The sequence below is a fragment of the Haemaphysalis longicornis genome, unplaced genomic scaffold (genome assembly GCF_048455015.1).
Source record: "Haemaphysalis longicornis isolate Haplotype H1 unplaced genomic scaffold, Haemaphysalis longicornis Haplotype H1 scaffold_8, whole genome shotgun sequence".
Classification (NCBI taxonomy): domain Eukaryota; kingdom Metazoa; phylum Arthropoda; class Arachnida; order Ixodida; family Ixodidae; genus Haemaphysalis; species Haemaphysalis longicornis.
In genome coordinates, this window is record NW_027526445.1 from 104,123,591 (window position 1) to 104,142,698 (window position 19,108).

General features: G+C 45.0%; 1 protein-coding gene across 1 annotated transcript; it reads left to right on the plus strand.

The window, feature by feature from the left end:
• The first annotated feature begins 367 nt into the window (after window positions 1-367).
• On the plus strand, window positions 368-11,285 carry LOC144150175 (amine sulfotransferase-like). The gene is made up of 2 exons (XM_077682019.1): window positions 368-576; window positions 10,177-11,285. Exon 2 carries the CDS (start codon window positions 10,179-10,181, stop codon window positions 11,121-11,123), a length of 945 nt encoding a protein of 314 aa, XP_077538145.1. The 5' UTR covers window positions 368-576; window positions 10,177-10,178; the 3' UTR covers window positions 11,124-11,285.
• The last annotated feature ends 7,823 nt before the right edge of the window (window positions 11,286-19,108 follow it).

The following is a 19,108-nucleotide window of genomic DNA, read 5'->3' on the forward strand; positions in this document are numbered from 1 at the left end:
CCCACAAGCAAAAATGAATGTCATGTATCAAACCGCGGGGTTGACAAGGCGTGCCTTGGCATAGCGCAATAAGAAAGCAAAAAAAAAACCTTTTCTGACGTACTCGGCGAACTATTGGCGTTAAAAAAATGAGCTTAATCAGCACAAAATACAAGAAAACTACACATATTGTACTTCGCATGCTTTGAAGTAGATATGTGTTAGATTTCAACAATACCGGTCGCTCTAAAAGTCAGACTTGCTTGTGACCCCGCGGTATATTCGGAGGTCAGTATGGCTGGACTGCCTCTCGGCAAAGTTTTATCGTTCTCTATCGGCCCCGTCGCGTGATAGACGAGTATCTACTGCCTCGCAAGGTCAGCAGTAATTGTGTCCTGGCGGAACGGCTGTGTTCTGCATCGACCCTCCACGCACACCGCTTTACGTCTCTAATGCCTAAGCTGGAGTACTTGGCTTTTTGATTTGGCGCAACTGCTCTCAACGCTGTGTTTTATGCGTGCTGTTGACTCCCAACCATATCCAGCAAAATAGAAAACACTCCGTAGAAAACACGTTCTCAGGCGATCTCCAAATAAGGTAAGTAAGCGTACTTTTCAAAATTCTTTCTATTAGTTTCACAACTTATGCAGGGTAAACATTTGCTCCCATTAAGCCCTTTACTTACAGGAAGCTCAGCGAATAATAATAGCGGCTTACACATGTGCCAAAAGGGTACTGACCAATGAGGACCCGCAAGGAGAGTAAAATCCTCTTCCTCATTTTACTTTATCCGCGTATCGTCTAATAAGGACTATCGCCCGGTGGTACCAGCTTCATCTCTTGTGGCCGTAATGTTATAAAACTTTTTAGTGAACCAAAAAAAAACGAATTCCGGCCTTCTCAGCCGCCGGAGCGAACGAAAATTCTCAGATATATTTTAAGACAGCCATGCATAAGGAGAGGCAAAGTAAATTTGAACAAACACAACTACAGCCGGCTGTTACCAAGGTTATTAAATCCGTGGAACAATTGTAACAACTAACCAAACAATGCGGCGATGACAAGTGGGAGGCAGAGTCCCTGTTTTTATTTAACGCTTTCGGAAAGTCCCAAACGCGCACACAAAACAATTCCCTTTTAAAGATAACAGTCTTGGTTGGCCTAGGGCTGATTTCACGAGAGATCTAACATAGGTGTTGACGGGTATTTATTGTTCCTTTCTCATGTTTTTATGAGTGAAACGCAAGCCAGGAAGTAGCTTCAAACTGCAATCAGTTTTAAAGCAAAGCTTTTTACTTCTACCCACCAAGGGCTTCTTCGCGACCGTTGGTGTCAACAGAAAACTCCTGCGAACAAATAAAAGAATTCACTGGCACTGCCAGGAATCGAACCTGGAACTAACACAGTAACAGAGACAGAGCCCGTTGTTTTACCAATTTAGCTACGAGCCCACGCGGAGACGGGGAAGACAAGTGGGGAACTCACCAAGCACATCTACGGGTTTAACTCTTGCATTCTCGCTGAGTGCCACGCGATAGCGGATAAAGGAAGCTCACACCAACCCATATCATCTCACTTATAGTACGCCAATGTGCTAAAGCCTGTGGCTTCCACTCTTCACGTAAAAATCTCAGCTCCTTGTCGTCCGCCCTAACGCCAAACCACACCTCAAGGAACACATTCAAATACTCCTTGATGGCCAGGCCAACACTCCAAGCCCCAGCATCAAGATCCTGGGCCTATACATCTTCAGGCCAACACCAAGAGTGACGTATCCTTGCAGCGCCCCAAACACAGCATCAACAAAATCATACACAAGAAGCAAGGCCTATCTGAATCCGATACCTTTCGATTTGTTCAAGCTTTATTCCTCTTGAGAATCACATACGTCAAGCCCCTGTCTTCTTCTCGGCAAGGAGGAGATAAAGATGCTTTATATAATGATTAGAAAGTCGGTTGAGCAAGCCATTGGTCTTCCCATGAGTGTGTCCACAGACAGGCTGCTTAGGATGGCGCTCTACAACACGGTGGAAGAGCTAATAGAGGGCCATCTCTCTATCCAGAAGCTCCGAATGAGCAGAACAGCGGCGGGTCGCCGCATCCTTCATCATATTGGCTGGGAAGCACAGAATGTCACTCCGCTTGATGTACTGTTGGACCTTTAGCCGCAAGAACTAAATATGCTCCCTTTGCTTAGAAATATGAACCCCTCACACGACGAGGGTCACCGACAAGCATGGGCACAAGAGCTCAATACCACCCTTGTTGGGGCTCATGAAGTTATCTACGCTTACGCCTCCCAACGTAGAGGGCAGCAGTACGCCATCATCATGGTTACCTCCAGGACCAACCTCCTTGCTTGTGCCTCACTCAAGACCGAAGACATGAATGCAGCAGAAGAGGCATCCATTGCCTCGTCTCTCACTCAACCAGGGGTTCGTAGGGTAGTCAACGATTCCCACAAAGCCTACCGGAATTAGCAGTCGGGTTTGTTGTTCCGACCTGCACTGCGTGTGCTAAAAATCCACTCCCCAAATGGTTCCATTCAGCTCATCTGGACACCCGCTCACGCTTCCATGGATGGCAACGAATACACCCACCAAGCCTACACTTTTACCCCGCGTGCTATGAAGCTGCACGAGTACAGATACCCGCTTGTCTCGTCGAGGGACATGTCGCAGCATTATCGCCTTTTGAGACAGACCTGACCTTTCCATAGAACAACCAACTATCCTATGGCTCATACAACCTGGCTTCTTCCCATACCAGACGCGTCTTCACTTAATGCACCCGAATCACTACGACGCTGAGTGTCAATTGTGCACCGAAATAGGAACACTCTGCCACATAATCGGGGTGTGCGACTTTAGCTCTGAGCAGCGTCCTCCCTTTCCGTCAACTACCGATCAATAGCAATGGGAGATGCTGCTGTCCAGCCCTCCTCTGCCTACCCAGCTTCAGCTGGTGGACTGAGAACAGGCGGCCCGGTCTGAATATGGCCTGCAGTGAAGAAGGAACCACTCCCTGGTGCTGCAGTCTGGGCCTTTCAGAAATCTGAGTAGAAGCATGTCCTCCTGCTTCTGCTCCTCCTCCGCCGTCACTGCCGCTGATCTCGTCGCCTCCGTCCGCGATGGCAGAGACGGATAAGTGAGATCATCTAACACCGGGTTTGGGCTTTAATTTTGTAAAAAAAGAGTTCCCACTTATGTGCTACACAAATACAACTCAACCAACCACCGCTCATGCTTCATGCATCAATTTAACCGTGCCAAGAATATCTCTTTGAATTAATAGAGGGTGTGGTTAAGTGTATTGCACTTCTCTCTGGTTTCGCTATTTGTAGAGCGACATGAGTTAATTTAAGGCACGTCGCATGGATAATCGTTGTGGGTCCCGTTTACAGCTTTGTTTTCCAACCACAGCCACAGGGTGAACTGGCGCTATTTTTTTTATCTAGCATGCGTACTTTGCGAAAGAAATTTTCATAGGCGGCATGGGTGCGGCATGTTTCTGCGGCAGCAGTTCTTATCCAACTTGGTGTCTTTGCGCACTGCCTGGTGCAATTGTTCTCACTAAAATTTGTTCGTAAACAAACACTACACCAAAACGACAAACAGTGCAAAGAAAGCTTTGCGGTTTGCCGAGAACAAGAACTTTAGAAAAGAATTGGGAATTCGGACCGGACGCTCGATTGTCGCTTACTTTGACGTCCACTATTTCCTTATGCGCAGTGGTGATCATCTTGTAAGTGATGGGTAATGTCGGCCACATATTCGTAAACATTTCTACAAAATATCGCCTGCCTAAAAAAAATATAAATGCGCGCAAAAAAATGACTACTGTACTTTTTCGAAATTTGCGTACTTTAAAACCAACCTTAAAAAAACCCGGTCTAGATTTTCTTCAAAATTCGAAAAAACGGCAGCACTGCGGAAAGACATGTTGCATTATTCGGTTCGTACCGTACTGATAAGAGGCTGCATTCCCGCGTTCGAGACGTGTCTCCGTGCCGTGCACTCCGTTACTTACTCTGCTTCTCTGGCTTCGGCATTTATTGAAAATTGTCTGTTCGCATTATGCGGCCAAAGCAAAGCTTTTTCAGCCTTCTATGTCCTCATCAAACCTAAATCCACGTTTCAAATCGTTTTTGTTTGCGATGGTTCTCTGTATAAGCGCTAGCACTGCTGTGCCTGTGGCGAAGACCCACAAAATGCGTGCCTCGGCGGGGGTAACATGTCTCTCAGAAAACAAAGAGCAGGGTAGCAAAATAAGCAGGTATCTTTGTGTGCGACTGCCGTAACTAACCCGGTGCTGGCCACTTGTTCAAAGCGAGCGCTTGTTTCAAAGCGGGGCAGTTGTTTATGTAATAATTCCCTATCGATCACACCGCTCAATCCACGCAGGAACTGCTTCAAATACTCATACTTCACAAGAACCATTGTCGGTTGGAACGACGTCTCTAGCAATGCGGCAACCGAAAAATCACTATCTGCTTTCGAGTCGCGTCTGTTCATATGATGCATCTTTTTCCTGTTTTCTGTATATTTTGTGGCCGTTTGTGTGTCGTTTTGCCGCGAAGGTGACTCATGCAGATTATATCTCTCCCACCGTGTTAAGATCTTGAATAATAAATAAATAAATAAATAAATAAATAAATAAATAAATAAATAAATAAATAAATAAATAAATAAATAAATAAATAAATAAATAAATAAGAAATACAAACTGCAATTGCTTTCTATGTCAGAACATCAGTAAAGCGCGAAATAAGACGTACTCGTTAGCGTTGGGCACGAAGGAATTTATTAAAGTTAAATAGCGTGGACTCCTGGTAATTTGCTCAAAAAATGCGGCTCAGATTCAAAATCATTTCTGTTCTAGTTAAGCCGCTCAGTACACATGATCATAACCACAAAATTCAGGCAGAGTGCTCAACATTCTTAATACAACTTGGTCGTTCGCGCAATCAAACACAGCGCACCAAATTTGTTGTAAGGGGGGAAAGAAAAGCTCACGTTGCTACTGTGAAGGGCAGTGAAGAATAGACAGCAGTGCTTTCTTTGCAAGGACTGCAAAACAGATCTCAGATAGCGTCACGTGTGTGGTGCTTTATTACAACCGGCTTACTATCCAGCCTCACGATAAGTTAGTGTGCTCGCCTGTTCAGGATGGGCGCGTCACAGCCATTGCTGGAATCTTGGTCGCCATGTGGGGAAGCTCGCTACCTTATTGGTTCTTTCAATGCTCGGTATTGTTGGGCCTTCGGTGAAGACAGATGTCATCTTTTTTGTTGGAGTGCGTCCAACACTCGTCGCACGTGGTAATGCGTCTGTTGAGGAGAGGCAGTAAGTTTGTACATAATGAGGTCGATGCACTCCCTCTCTTGGACCAGACAAGCACCGGGTCCGTATCGGCACTAGTCCCACCAAGAAAACTCTTTGTTTTGCAACCCTGCTCTTTGTTATTGTGAAACAAACTTGCGCCCGCAAAGGGACGCTTTTTGGTGGATGTTCGCCACAGGCGTAGCTGGGCTAGCACTTATTCACTGAAAAATCGCTAATAAAAAAGATTGAGAACACGGAGCTTTCGTTTAGAATGACGCGAAAGGTTCAAAAGTCTCTGGTGCGGCTGCGAAACACGGACAGACATTTTTTAACAAAGCGCGAACCCTGGAAAGCAGTAGCAGTAGCGGAGCACACGGCGCGCAGAGGCTTCTCAAGGGCGTGATTTTAACCTCTCATAACTTCGGTACAAACAAAATAATGCGACATATTTTTCAGTAGTGTTTTTGGCCCCCGTGAAGGGACTCGTTTCCAGAATTTTGAAGACAATCGAGACAGAGAAGAAACATTTAATAGAACAAACGGTGGTGGTTGAGCCGTAACTCGGTGGGGTATCAGTCCAGGTACCCTTGGGCCTTGGCTGCAGCCCTGACACTGGTGACCAGAAAGATCTGGTCAGCATGAAGGGAGCTGGTCAGCAGGCCCTCCCACTGCTCTGGGGAACGTTTGGGATTGGGGGCAAGCGATGCCGTCTTTTGAAAGGCCCACACCATGTGGTAGGTAGTATTAAGACAGGGGCAGAATTGACAGGTGAGGGTGTATTGGGTAAGGGAGATAGCGTAGAGGATGGGTGCGTTGTAATAGCTGTTTGTTTGGGATCGACACCAGATGACTGCTTACTCCTTGGTTAGTTGAGGGTGAGGTTGAACGTCTATTTTTATTTTTATGTTTAAAATAGCGCATTTTTAGAAAAACAACAACACAAAAGTCAACAGGTTGGTGCGTATATTTACATTTTTTCTACACAAGCGGTATTTTACGGATATATTTAGAAAATCTGTGGCCGACCATACGTTTCAATTAAAAGTTTGTCACTATTGCGGGTACGGAGATTAGGGGCGTCAAAGTAAACGACAATCAAGCGTCTAGTCCAATTTCACAGTTTTTTTTGTAATATGTTTTTTTCTTCGCTGGGGAACGCAAAGTTTGCCTTGTACGTTTTCTCATTTCAGGGTAGTGTTCGTTTTCGACAAAAATTTAATCGCAGCAATTACAAGGTGCCGTGCGGGAAGCCTTCAATTTCGAGAAAAAAAAGCTGCAGCGGCCGGCAGCCGCGGGTCACCCATGCCACATTTTCAAATTTTGGCCTGGCGTTGTACCCGTACCCAAGGAAAACGGATTGCAGTTTTGAGCTTTTCCCTGTAGAGCAATCAAACATTTTGGAAAAAACAAGACATGCGCCTGTACACTCACATTAGATCTCGTGAAATCAGCGCTTACTGAACGCAGAAAAATGGGTCTTTGAGCCTCTTGAACTGTCTGCTTATCTATATTGCGACTCAGCCGAAAGCCCTACTCGTGGGTCACTGACTGATATGCAGTTAGTGAAGTGTTACCTACTCAAAGCTAAAGACTGATTTGCTGCTGCGTCCCCGGTTGGTCGCCCACAAGTGATCGGCTACCCACAAAATACTAGTTTCGGAGCTGCCGACACGCTCACGGGTAACCCGTGGGAAATGAGGACGATGTGCGCATAACGTGACCAGAAATGAAAGGCGGTACAGCCGGAGAACAGGGAATGGGGACAACATGGTTGAAATAGAAATGTATGTTGGTGTGCGAGTAGGTTACGAGAAGAAAGAGAGGAATCTTTCGAAAAAGGCTTAAGCTACTTTCACGAGGGCGAGTGTGGGAAGCGAAATTTTGAAAGAGGAGGTGGGGAGAGGGCGATAGCATAGAACCAGGCGATGAGGACGGCTTGCAGTGGAATCAAGAGGTATACAGAGGCATTACGAGCAAGAGGCGAAAGAACATTGTGACATCTTTTGGCACACCTTTTTTTCAAGCGGTGAGTAAACTAAGGGCTTTGCGCTTCTGAAGCTTGATTTGGCTAACGCCAAATTTAAGATCAATAATTTACACTGCTTAAAAGGAAGTGGTTCCCATCTATCTAAAAGTGGCTTCAGCAAGCTTGCAGGTAATTGCATGGTTGCTAAGTTTAGTGCAGTAGGTCTGGTGTGATAGAACGAGTTTAGGTACCAGATCTTTTGGGGAACAAAAACTCTTAAATGGGACCTGATAACCCTTTGCCGAACCATAGGTGTACGCATACCCAAATAAACGAATGTATTTTTCACCGCTTTTAGAATTTCCTTAATGTTATGTGTATAAGCAAAGAAATGCACAATCAGAAATCGTGCATTGCTGTCGAGTCGCGTTTCCGTCTCTTTTAGCCATTTCCTTCGCTGATGACTGCGCGCAAGCGTTCCCTCCAGTGATGTTTCGCTCTTCGGACGTTACGCCTCCAAACATTTCGGGTTTTTCGCAGCGTTGAGCGCACATTTTGGGGGTTGCTATCGGGGAACACAAAAACAAAAGTTTAAAGCAGTGAAACAATGGGGTTCGCGAATGCATCTGTTCAGAAAACTTTATTAACGCGCGGGGAGGATCGTATGCGGCTTGTTCTTCCTCGCGCAGCGCGCACACTGCTTCTCCCGAAAATCACGTCTCACATATCGCACGCCGCTGTCTAGCCTGATTTTGCAGTGTTGAATTAATTCCTGCCAGCGGTGTGCCAAAAAGACATATTTAAGCCGCCCAAAAGCCGTGCTTGAAACGCTCTGGTGTGAACCGCTTTATCAGTCGCAATCGAACGCCTTCCACAGTGCAAACTACGAGCACACTGAAGCAAGATGCATGCGTGTTTTGACAAGCTTCATCTGTGTCTTATAACGAGAAGCGTGGTGATAAAGTAAAAAATGGTGGCATCTCCACTGCGTAGATGATGGGGAGAGTGCGGAGTACGGGGACTCGAAATTACATCCAATATGCGCCTAGAGTGACATCCGATTGGACTCCCGAGCGTCATTCGATTGTAGCCGTGAGTTTCACCTTGATTATTTCATAAATGAAACTGCAACTCAAGGCTCAAATCGAATTTCGCTTGATTTGCGCTTGCTGGCGGTGTGCGCACGGATGGACGTGGACGGACATGTGGAGGTCCTAAGCTACTCCGACCAATACAGGCGAGGGATAAGCCGTTTGACTCTCGGGTACTAACGCACGGTCGTAGCCCAATGGGTAAGACAACTGACACTAACTCTGTCTGGTCGACCAGACAAGGGATCGAATCCTGCCGGTGCCTGCGGGATTTTTAGCTATTGTAAAAGCTATGCGCATGGACGAGGACGGCCATTGTGCGGTCCTAAGGTACTCCGCACCTGAAACGGCAATTATTGACAAGCAGACGGGCGTGCAAGCGTGCTGCAGAAAGCGCCGGTTAAACAGAGGCGCCACCGCAAACAGCGGACACTGAGCTATGCGGCGCTTCTCTCCGCCAGAAGTGCGGTAAAAAAGCCGTCCAATGCAGGAATTCTACTTCGTTACGCCCTTAGTGCAATCAATGATGTGCATGCGTTTAAATGGAAATGTCGAAAGCTATACAAAAAAGGGGAGGAAGTGGCGACAAATTGAGCAGCGAAATTTTGGCGTTTCCATAGTACAAAGAAAAGTTATACTTAGCACAGACGACGTTCGCCGCACTAGCTAACGAGTGCGCCTATTCATTACTTTTCTCGAAACGACTTTCAGGACGGCATTAAAAGGGTCAGTATGACCAAATGCATAGTTTATTTATTTATTTGTGTATTTATTTATTTACTAATTTATTTATTTTTAATTACTCACCACTTCTCCGGCTGATACAGGGCAAGATAATGACTATAGATATAGGCGTACAAGTCAAAAGACTATTGTACCCAAGGAACAACAGCATCCCTTGGCACGAGTCCAAATAACCCCGACGAATCAACAGCTCCCGTGCATCGCCGTGACCGGGGCCAGAAAGGCGTCATTGTTGCATGGGCCAGATGCGACAGTTCTCGCTACTTTCGCAGGCTCTCAAAAAACTAAGAAAACGAAGTTTTCTGTCTTCCCAAACAGGTTTTCTACATGTTACAGAAACGCATCTTCAGATACAAGACTAACACAATCATGACACACTTAATAATACTCTTCCACTACCAACGGCCCGAATTAATATTTAAAAGCAGTAAGGCCCAATATGAATAGTCTGACGTACTTATTATGGTTAGTACCAAGCGAATGGTGATTAAGTGACTGCCTAATTGCATTAATATAATTCTAAAATTGTTTCCACAGGCTAAATAAATTCCGTTCCTCGTGCATTCGTTATTGACAAGTTCACAAATGGTTGTGTGAGAAGGGCGCTCCCTGCGTCGACACCTGTTTTTAGATTTTACATTTCTTTTTGGTAATCTGCAACTGCTGCTCCCGTGAGTGATATATTTTAACTTACTACAATCGAACTAGCAGGTACCGACCAACTTGCTTCTATTATTTACTGTCAAGGTATGGTTTAAATCCTCAGCGGGAGTAAGGTAAAAAAAGTGCGGCATTCATGATCATCGCGACGTGCAACGTAGTTTCCCAATCGTTTGGAAAAATAGTCGTGCCCCAGCAATTCGAAACGTATATGTTAGTGAACGAAAGCTTTTCTCAGCAGAAAAGTGTCGTTCAACTCACATAGCATAGTGCCATATCGACAACATTGATTGCCAGTGATTGACATTTGTTTCAGAACTTAGGAGCGAAAATTGTTAGATTTATAATGGATGTTGTGAAGCTATGTATTCATATTGCTTTTTCTTCCATCGACCCCCTCCCTGGCTTCCAGTCATGAACCCCGATGCCTACCGAGACGTCGACGGCCTGTGGATGCATTCTTTCTTCCACGAAGACATGGTACGGTCCGCTCTGGCTTACAGCCCGCAACCTGACGACTTATTTATCGTCACTTACCCCAAGTGCGGCACAACATGGATGCAGTACCTCATCCTCAGCATCCTCTCAAAAGGCCACCCACCAAAAACAGTAACGGACTTCATGTTGGCGTCTCCTTTTCTTGAAATGATGGGAGCCGAATCAGCCGAAATGATGCCCAGGCCAGGCCCAATCAAGACGCATCTGCCGTTCGACCGACAGCCTTACTCGGAACAAGCAAAATACATATACGTCACGCGAAACCCGTATGACGTGTGCGTGTCATTCTACTACTACATGAGGTGCTTTACGCCTAGGAGGGTGGAGGACGTTTCATTTGCGAAGTTCCACGAGATGTTCCTGTCCGGTAAACTTGCCTTCGGCCCTTACTTTGATCATTTGCTCTCGTGGTACGAGCACCGAAACGATCCAAACGTACTCTTCTTCACATACGAAGAGATGAAGAAAGACCCAAAGATTTGGACTCTAAAAATTGCCGACTTCATAGACAAGCAGTATGGTGATGAACTTCGCAAAGATGATACCATGCTACAGGCAGTTTTAGATGCTTCCAGTTTGAAAAACATGCAGGGTGTTTTCAACGATCATATTCAACCGGATGTAAAGGACCTCCTGTGCCTGCCACCTGAGAGAAGGATTAAATCTATTGAAGTCTACAGAGAAAGGACTGTCCAGGAGGAAGAACTGCACCAATATACGGGATTCGTTCGCAAAGGTATCGTTGGTGACTGGAGGGCGCACTTTACTCCTGAACAGATTGAAAAGACAAAATCTTGGATCCATGAGAAAACAAGAGGCTCCGACGTGATGGCACTCTGGAAAGACATTGATCTACCCTGAGGGTGTTCGCGCTCTCATGTTTTTATAGCACTATACTCCACGCTAAAAGAGCATTTTCTCGCAGCTTTAGGCCCTCCATTTTTCAATGTTATGCTCTGTCATCTGCTGCAACTAGCACAATTATTAATTTTGTTTTAATGTAATAAAAGAACATTCACGCTTGATACTTGTAGTTGGAGTATTTTACCGACATTGAGTGGCTTTAGCTGCCTGCTTTGGGTAGCAAGAGGCATTATATCTATTTGCGAATAATGTGTCTGTTATATATGGTTTCTGCTCCCCACAATTCTACTTTTATCGTGCGTGTTTTTTTCTTAAAAGCACACATGTGGAAGGACGAGCCTGCAGTGAACGCACGCTACTCGAACGTCCTCGTCCTTCTCTTCGAAACCTGTGAGCGTCGCAAAGGGTCTTGGGTCACTGCCTCATGATCTTTTTCTTCTCAGTTCAGTGAAATTTGAGTATGTGGAAGTCATTTTTCGGACTGGAAATGTTCGTCCACCAGTGGCTTAAGACACTACGTTTTGTTAACGCAGTATTAGTATTACAATTGTTTATTTACCTCACTCTACCTAAAGTTGATGTATGGGTTGGTCTTACGAAGTTAAGCTGAAAAATTGGGAAAGAACTTCGTCGTAGGCGTAAAAGGCAGCCAGCCCCGTTTTAAACTTTACTCTTCCAGCAACAAATCTTTAAATAAAATAAGAGCAAAGCCAAAATCCCCGCTTTTCGTTGTCACTTAATGTCTGTAAACAAACTGTATGCGCCGCTTCGAAATCCCTACTAGTAAAATTGCCAATCCTGTGAGGTCGCATGAAGGGTGACGCCATCTGAAGAAAACTGTTCACTCCTAGTCTTGAGTGGTTGTTCAACAATCTTGACTGGCAATACACAGAATTGCGGATAAATGGGGAATACTTGAGCTACTGGAGGTTTTCCCACGATATAGCCTTGCTAAGCTAGTCTGCAGAACAGCGAAAAATTCTTAAAAATATCTTCAAAGAGCACGTTCAATCTTAAGTAAGGAAGGATTAACACGCTGAAAGCGACCTGAACCGTACATGTAACCAAACGCTAGAACAAGAACACGATTACAACTATCTCTGACAGGTCGTCTGTCCTGATCTCGATCAAGAGAAAGAAATCCGGCGAAAAATTGGCATGTGCTGGGGTGGACTCGGCAAACACTCCCAAGTAATTTAAGCTAAGCTACCTGTGTCACTAAAAAGGAGAATGTACAACGAAGTCTCCTGCCGGTAATGACAAATGGGGCGGAAACTTAGCTCTTTACGAAACAACTTGAAAGCAAACTTAGGTAGGTTCAGCGGGCCACGGCAAGAATTATGGCGGGACAGGAAACGAGCTACCTGGAGCAGAGAACAAATGAGAGTAGAAGATATCATAAATAAAATTGGTAAAAAGAAATGTATTCGGGCTGGCAACGCAGTTAGGCGACGTAACAACCGGTGGGCGGCCAGGGTTATAAAGAGGACACCCATAGAATGGTCTAGAAAAAGATAAAGACCATTTACTCAGAGGAAAGGTGCGATAAGTACTTTCATGTGCAAATAACGGGCTGGAGCGGCGCGGGAAAGCAGCTGTTGGAGGTCTATGGGAGGGGCCTTTGTCCTGCACTTAACCTAAAGGGCTGATGATGATGACGAAGGGTTTCAGTTTGTGGTTTCGGTGATTGCCAGTTCTGTATAATGCAAATTCCAAGCGCAAACCCTGCGGGAGGCGTAATGTGGATATGAGCTAACTTCCAGGTAGCACTTATTCTATCACCCAAGAGTGTCAGAAAGGAGACGGGACATCTTCGCAGGTGATTATAAAGTTGCGCTAAATAAACGGGAGAAAGGAAGAAACATACGTACAATCCGCGTTGTGTGATCGTTCTTGTGTTTCTTCTTGTGTCCCCGTTTGTTTTGCGAAGTTTAGTACTGAATATTTTCCAACTTGCCTGCTCGCTGTGATGCTTCATTTTAATAAAGATTTGTTTCATTCATTTCGCACAACAACCGCAAATGAAAGTGACGTTACTTTGTTTGTCTTGTAGCGCTCCATTACCTTCCAGGCAAAAGAAAACGATACGCAATACTTCGACACCGAGCTGAAGAGGAATTTGGTAGCTTGTACTTTTTTGACCAAAGTATACTCTAGAAGAGCTACGCGAAGAATTCCCGTGCTTTGAGAGCTTAACACTCCACCTTGCTCAGGGTACGCACGACTTCGGCATTATTCGCGATTTGTTGCAGTTTTGATATTTTTAGTTTTCAAAGTTTCGTTCTACCAATTTCGCAATTTTAACGATTGCAGCTGGAACTTTCGCGAAACCTGCATTACGGCAGTATAGAAGGGTGTTGCACGGTGCTGGTTGTGGGAGTACTCGACAAAGATTGCCACGCATTAAACATATTTCTGTGGTACGATTGCGCACGTGCGAGTGCACTTGCATGCACATGCATTCACACGTGCAAACACGGCACAAATCACCACTGGTGTCGTGTTTTAATCTGCACATCCTACTTGAACTAACAAGGCCACGTGTCTAACGACGTTGCCCTACTTTCACAAGGAAGATTTTCCACGTAAAATTGAGCACGCCTCCGATTGTAGAGCTGCGACTTGAAAGTATCAGCTTTGAAACACTTCAAATCCATCCCTCAATCATATGCAAGGGTACCAGAGTGCAGCTTCACATTGAAGTTTAATTGACCGTATGCCACGAAAACGAATTAAAAATCTCCTACCGCACCTATAAACTCGCGTACTGCCCTTGTAGCAGAATGGTAATATATTAGCATTCGTCGACTGGAGTATTCATCATCATCATCGTTAGCCTGCTCAGGTGCACTGCAGGGCGGAGACCTGTCTCATTGACCTCCAACCGCTCCTGTCCTGCGCTGCTGGAGTGCACATCTTACCCCCGAATTTCTGTATTTCTTCCATGTTTTGGTTTAGTGGCTTTCCCTTTCTTGTACACCCATCTTTCGGTATCCGCTCTGTAACCCCAGTTGTCCACAGGTTATCGGTTCTTCTCACTACATGTCCACCCAAGTCCATTTTTTTCTTTATTTGAAGTATGATATCTTCTACTCTATTTTGTTCTCTAATCCAGGTGGCTCGTTTGCTGTCGTGAATGTTATTCCTCACATTATTCGTTCCATTACCCGTTGGGCAGGCCTCACTTCCCTTTCTCGTTGTTTAGTAGGACGCCACGTTTCAGCTCCGTATTTCACCCCCGGCAGTACACATTGGTTGTAAATTTGTCTTTTGAATGACAGAGGTAGCTCACTTTTCATAATTTGGAAGTGCTTGCCGAGTGCACCCGAACTCATACCTATTTTGCGCCGGATTTCTGTCTTGTGATTGGGGACAGTGCTAACCCTCTACCTGAGGTAGTTATATTCTTTCACTTGTTCGCGCGTTCTGTTTCTTAAGCTGAAGTGGACGTTTTTTGCATGCTTATTCCTAGTTGCTTGAGATTTATTCATATAGATTTTTAGCCCCAAACCCGTGCTTTCTGATTATGGTTCCTCAAGCATTATTTGCGTGTGTTCGGCAGTCTCAGTCAGCAAACCCATGTCGTCCGCAAACCTTCAAAGACTCATGTGTTCCCCGTTGAATTTTAATCCGACATTTTTCCACTCATTCTTTCCAAACACCCCTCTCAGGCATGCTGTGAATAGTTTTTACGAGATAGTATCTCGCGCGATGGGAAATTATCGCATTTATTGGGGGTGGATGGGGGGGGCGGTTGTCCTGCCTGTGCGTTCCTTATATAGGCATTCTAAAACTCTCGCGTAGGTTTCCTCTATTTCCTTGTTTTCTAGTACTTCTAGCACGTGTGGGGTGAGAACAAATTCCAATGCTTTCGCATAATCTATACATGCCCTGTAAAGGAGTATAGTGTATTCGGCAGATTTTTTGGTCACTTGATTGACGACATGGATGTGATCCATGGTTGAGTACTCTTCCCTAAACCGTGCCTGCTCTCTGGGTTTGTTGGTAATCCAGAGTGTCACCTATGCGGCTAACTATAGCTATGGTAAAAAGATTGTAAATAAATATGAGTAGGCTGATGAATACGTAATTCTTAACGTGTTTGGGATATCCCTTCTTATGAATCAGAACAATCTTTCCGTTTTTTCAGGCTATAGGAACAACTTTGAGTCTTAAACCATTCCGAAAATAGTACAGCAAGCTTTTACAGTACAATATCCCCTCACTGCTTCAAAAGATCCACGGTTATGTATTCGTCACCTGCAGCGTTGCCCATTTTCTTGCCGTTGAGAGCCTTTCCAACTTTCCCTTTAGTTAGCCATGGGACATCGCACTCTGACTTTTTTTTTTACTCTCAGTAGTTTGCCCTGGTCTAACGTGGCTAGCATACAACACGGTGTAAAATTGTTCTGCTACCTTTATTATCTCGTCCAGGTTGTGCGTAATGTTACCCGAGTCGTCTCTGAGTGCGCACATCCCGCCTTTTTCGGTGGCTATCTTTGTTTTAGTTGCTTTTACGTTTCCCCATAGATGCCCCGTTTACTCTTTCACTGCCATGTCAAATGCACGAATGTCGTTTGTTTTATTTCTGTTGATCAGTTCGACGCCGCCGTAATTCAATTCTATCCGCCCCACTCGACACTTTTACGTTCTTACGTTTGGCAATCACTTGCTTAATTCTTTTAGTTTTCTAATTTGTTCTCTACATGTTGCTTCTACCACAGCTGCTGCAGATTCACTGAGTACAGATATTAGGTTGTAATTTAATCTGTCTACACTGACCTCGTTCTGCTCGTCCAGAAGCCCGAATATGTTTTCAAGAGGTATTCTGAAATTCGTGCGATGTGGCTCTGACTGACTCAGCGCAGGTTTTTTTTTTGTTTGTTTTCCCGAGTTTTCTTCTTTGTCTTCTGAGGTTTACCCTTAGCTAGCTTCTAACCATCCCATGATCACTGCTCCAAATCTTACTTTTGCATCTCTATGTCTGGCACGATACCTGAGTTTTCGCTTAAAATGAAGTCAATTTCGCTTTTTCTTGTCACAATGGCCCGGGACCTCATTATTCACGACAAAAACCCTCGTGGTCGGTTTTTTACTAACGACAATTACGTGTACGTGTGAACCCGCATTCAGTCTTAAAAATAAGGGCAAAAAGTAGCGCCACAAACGCTCTCAGTGGGGTTTCCATATTGCTTACCTTAGCTTTCAGATCCAGATATTTGCAACAGCGTTTGTACACATCCGAAGGCAGAAGTATGCTGCGGCTTTTTTGAAGTACACCTTGCATTAGCGAGCTATTTTTCAAAACGAAGCTCATTTACCCTGTGATAACTGCTCATAAATAGTAAATTCAGGTTGTCTTTAAGATTATTCTTGGCTTCTGCGGCTTGTTTCTTGGGCGTTATGTAAGAGTAGTCACAGCGATTAATTGTCATGTTATGTGTTTCCACATAGTTCACCGCAAAACAACAGTTACAGCATTTTCTGCAACAATAATATCGATATAAATACCCACATACTGACCGCAGACAATAATTATTCAACGTTAACAACTCTAGTGTGAACTATTTACGAGAAGCAAAATTAACTTTGCAGTAAGGATACAATTGTCCTAGCGATTAATGTACGTGCAATTCTTTCCGTTGTACTTTCAATAATACTAATGTTGATACCGTTTTCTGGAATCTTACTCAGTCAGAAGATAGCCATGCTTCAATACGCACAGACAATGTGGGAAAGTATGCTTACGAAGACCAAGCTTACACCAATTTTCTTAAAGTCAGCTTCATCATCATTAGAACGGAAAGTGGAGCTAGTTGGATCTGATTCATATTTAAAGCGCAGGCAGTCGATACACCAGAGGAGGGCCACAAGAGCGCAAGCGTTGTCCGGTTGTTGTGTATCGTCTGTCTCCGCTTTCAGTATGAACTCATCATCGTCATCATCACTATTATATTCAAAAGCACATTCGGTACTGCATGACGAAGGCCTCTCCCAAAGACATCCATCGCCTTGCAATCGCCTTGCCCTTCGTCTAGTCCTGTCTCTTGGTGTCCATTCTGTTACACTCGTGGTTCACCGGTTGTCAGTTGGTCGTACTACAAGGGCAGCGCAAGTTCATTTTTACTTCTTTATTAGAACTATGATATCTCCTACTCTAGTTAGCTCCCTAGTCCGGGCTGCTGATTTCCTGTCCCTAAGCGTTACTGGTATTTTATTCACTACATGGCACGTTGGGAAGATTTAACTCACCTCTGAACAAAAAAATGGAGCGCTGGGCAGACATTTTTTTTCCAGGGGCAGATTAAGCCGTCCCGGATGAGAACATGAAGGCCATATTGGCCTTTTTACTCTGCAGGAATTTTTTTATGCTGGCAACCGACTTTTGCCCAGCAGAGACACCAGCTTTCGAGAGAGTGGTACACGATACCAGCAGACAGTGCCGTCAAAGGCAGCGGTAGAGCAGCACCGCTGTTATTTCGAGTGTGAAAAGGGTGTTTTCGGTATCCTGTTGCTTTTTTTGTAGTGAATGCAGCCGTTCAGCATTACTTTTCAAATATATAAAGCTGTAAATGTGATCTCAGCGACTGAAACCTACCTCCATGTCCTGATGCCCGAAGGGCGTGCGCCCGGTGAACCGAAACCAGCCAAACATTCTAATCAACCTCTTTTGGCACCCAACCCACCATATAAAAAGGTACTCATTGAATAAGTGCTTTCCCTTGAACCTCGCTGTCAATCAAATAGGCGTAGACTGGGACTTAAATACCTGCTTTTGGGTGTGCAGGATTCTAACGCTTAGGGCTTGTGAAATAAAGGTGGCCGGTCGCTCCAATTTTCCGCAATGATATCGGTTTGCAACAAAAAATTCCCTCACACTTGCCCGAGGGGGAGAGGAGCCCGAGGGGGAGGGCTCCTGGAGCAACAGTGTTCCCGGTGTCTTCTTGGGCCGGCACAAGACGGGTGCGTTTCCGTTTTAAGGGCTCCTGGAGCGACAGTGTTCCAGGTGTCTTCCTGGGCCTGCGCAAGACGAGCACGCTTCACGCGCCTTCGACGTTTCACCGTCGTGGGAAGCGGCGTGCGTCGGCGAGTCTCGGATGGCCGTGATTACAAGCAGCCCACAACCATCCGGGAAACGTGCATCGACCTCATCTTCAGCAACTTTAGGGTTCATCCACTACAACAGCCGTTGACTTTATATTTCACAGACCCTAAGGGGGTCATAATCAAAGCTAAACGCCAAACACAGCTGGACGTCACCTACGTTGAACATGATGAAGATAATGCCTAAATAAAGACAAACTCATACCACGTACAACGTCTCTCTCTCTCTCTCTCTCTTCATTGCCTCTCCACTGTAACACCCCTCCCTCCAATAAAATTGCACCATCTTCCCGTAGGGCAACCCTCAGTAGTAGGCGAAGCAGCCATGGGGTCAACGCAATTTCCCATTTCGTAGTTCCGGTAAGTGCAAATTTTGGTCGCTACCATGGAAACCAAACAGTAAATATAACGGTAGCTACGTACATGAACCTAACGGAAACGACGAAGTGAAAACTAATGGGCACTTGAATCGACACCATGGCTGCTTCGCGTACTACTCAGGGTTCCCCTACGAGAAAATGGTGTAATTTGTTTTATTGGTGTATTTATCGCATACGCCAATAAAATATGCTCACGCTTAAAGAGCTAGACGGTTAAAAACTCAAACCGTCGTTCTGCATTTACCTTGGCAATGACTGCATTCGAATAACAAAAATTTGAGAGCCCTCTCATGCTGTCAAGAGGGATGTCCAGAGGAAATTCCACGCTTTTTGAATTTGATATTTTAGGACCTAGCCCTGTGGGATTTTACATAAAATAAATCCTCGATTGTCACAATTCTTTTCATTGGGCTTTGCGGGTAATATGAAGTACGTTCTAGTCGGAAACATTTCAGATGCACATAAATAGAAAAAGTCTGTCGATAATTAGAAGTTAAA

Coding starts and splice junctions, on each gene's coding strand:
- LOC144150175 (XM_077682019.1), top strand. CDS start 10,179: ATGAACCCCGATGCCTACCGAGACGTCGACGGCCTGTGGATGCATTCT.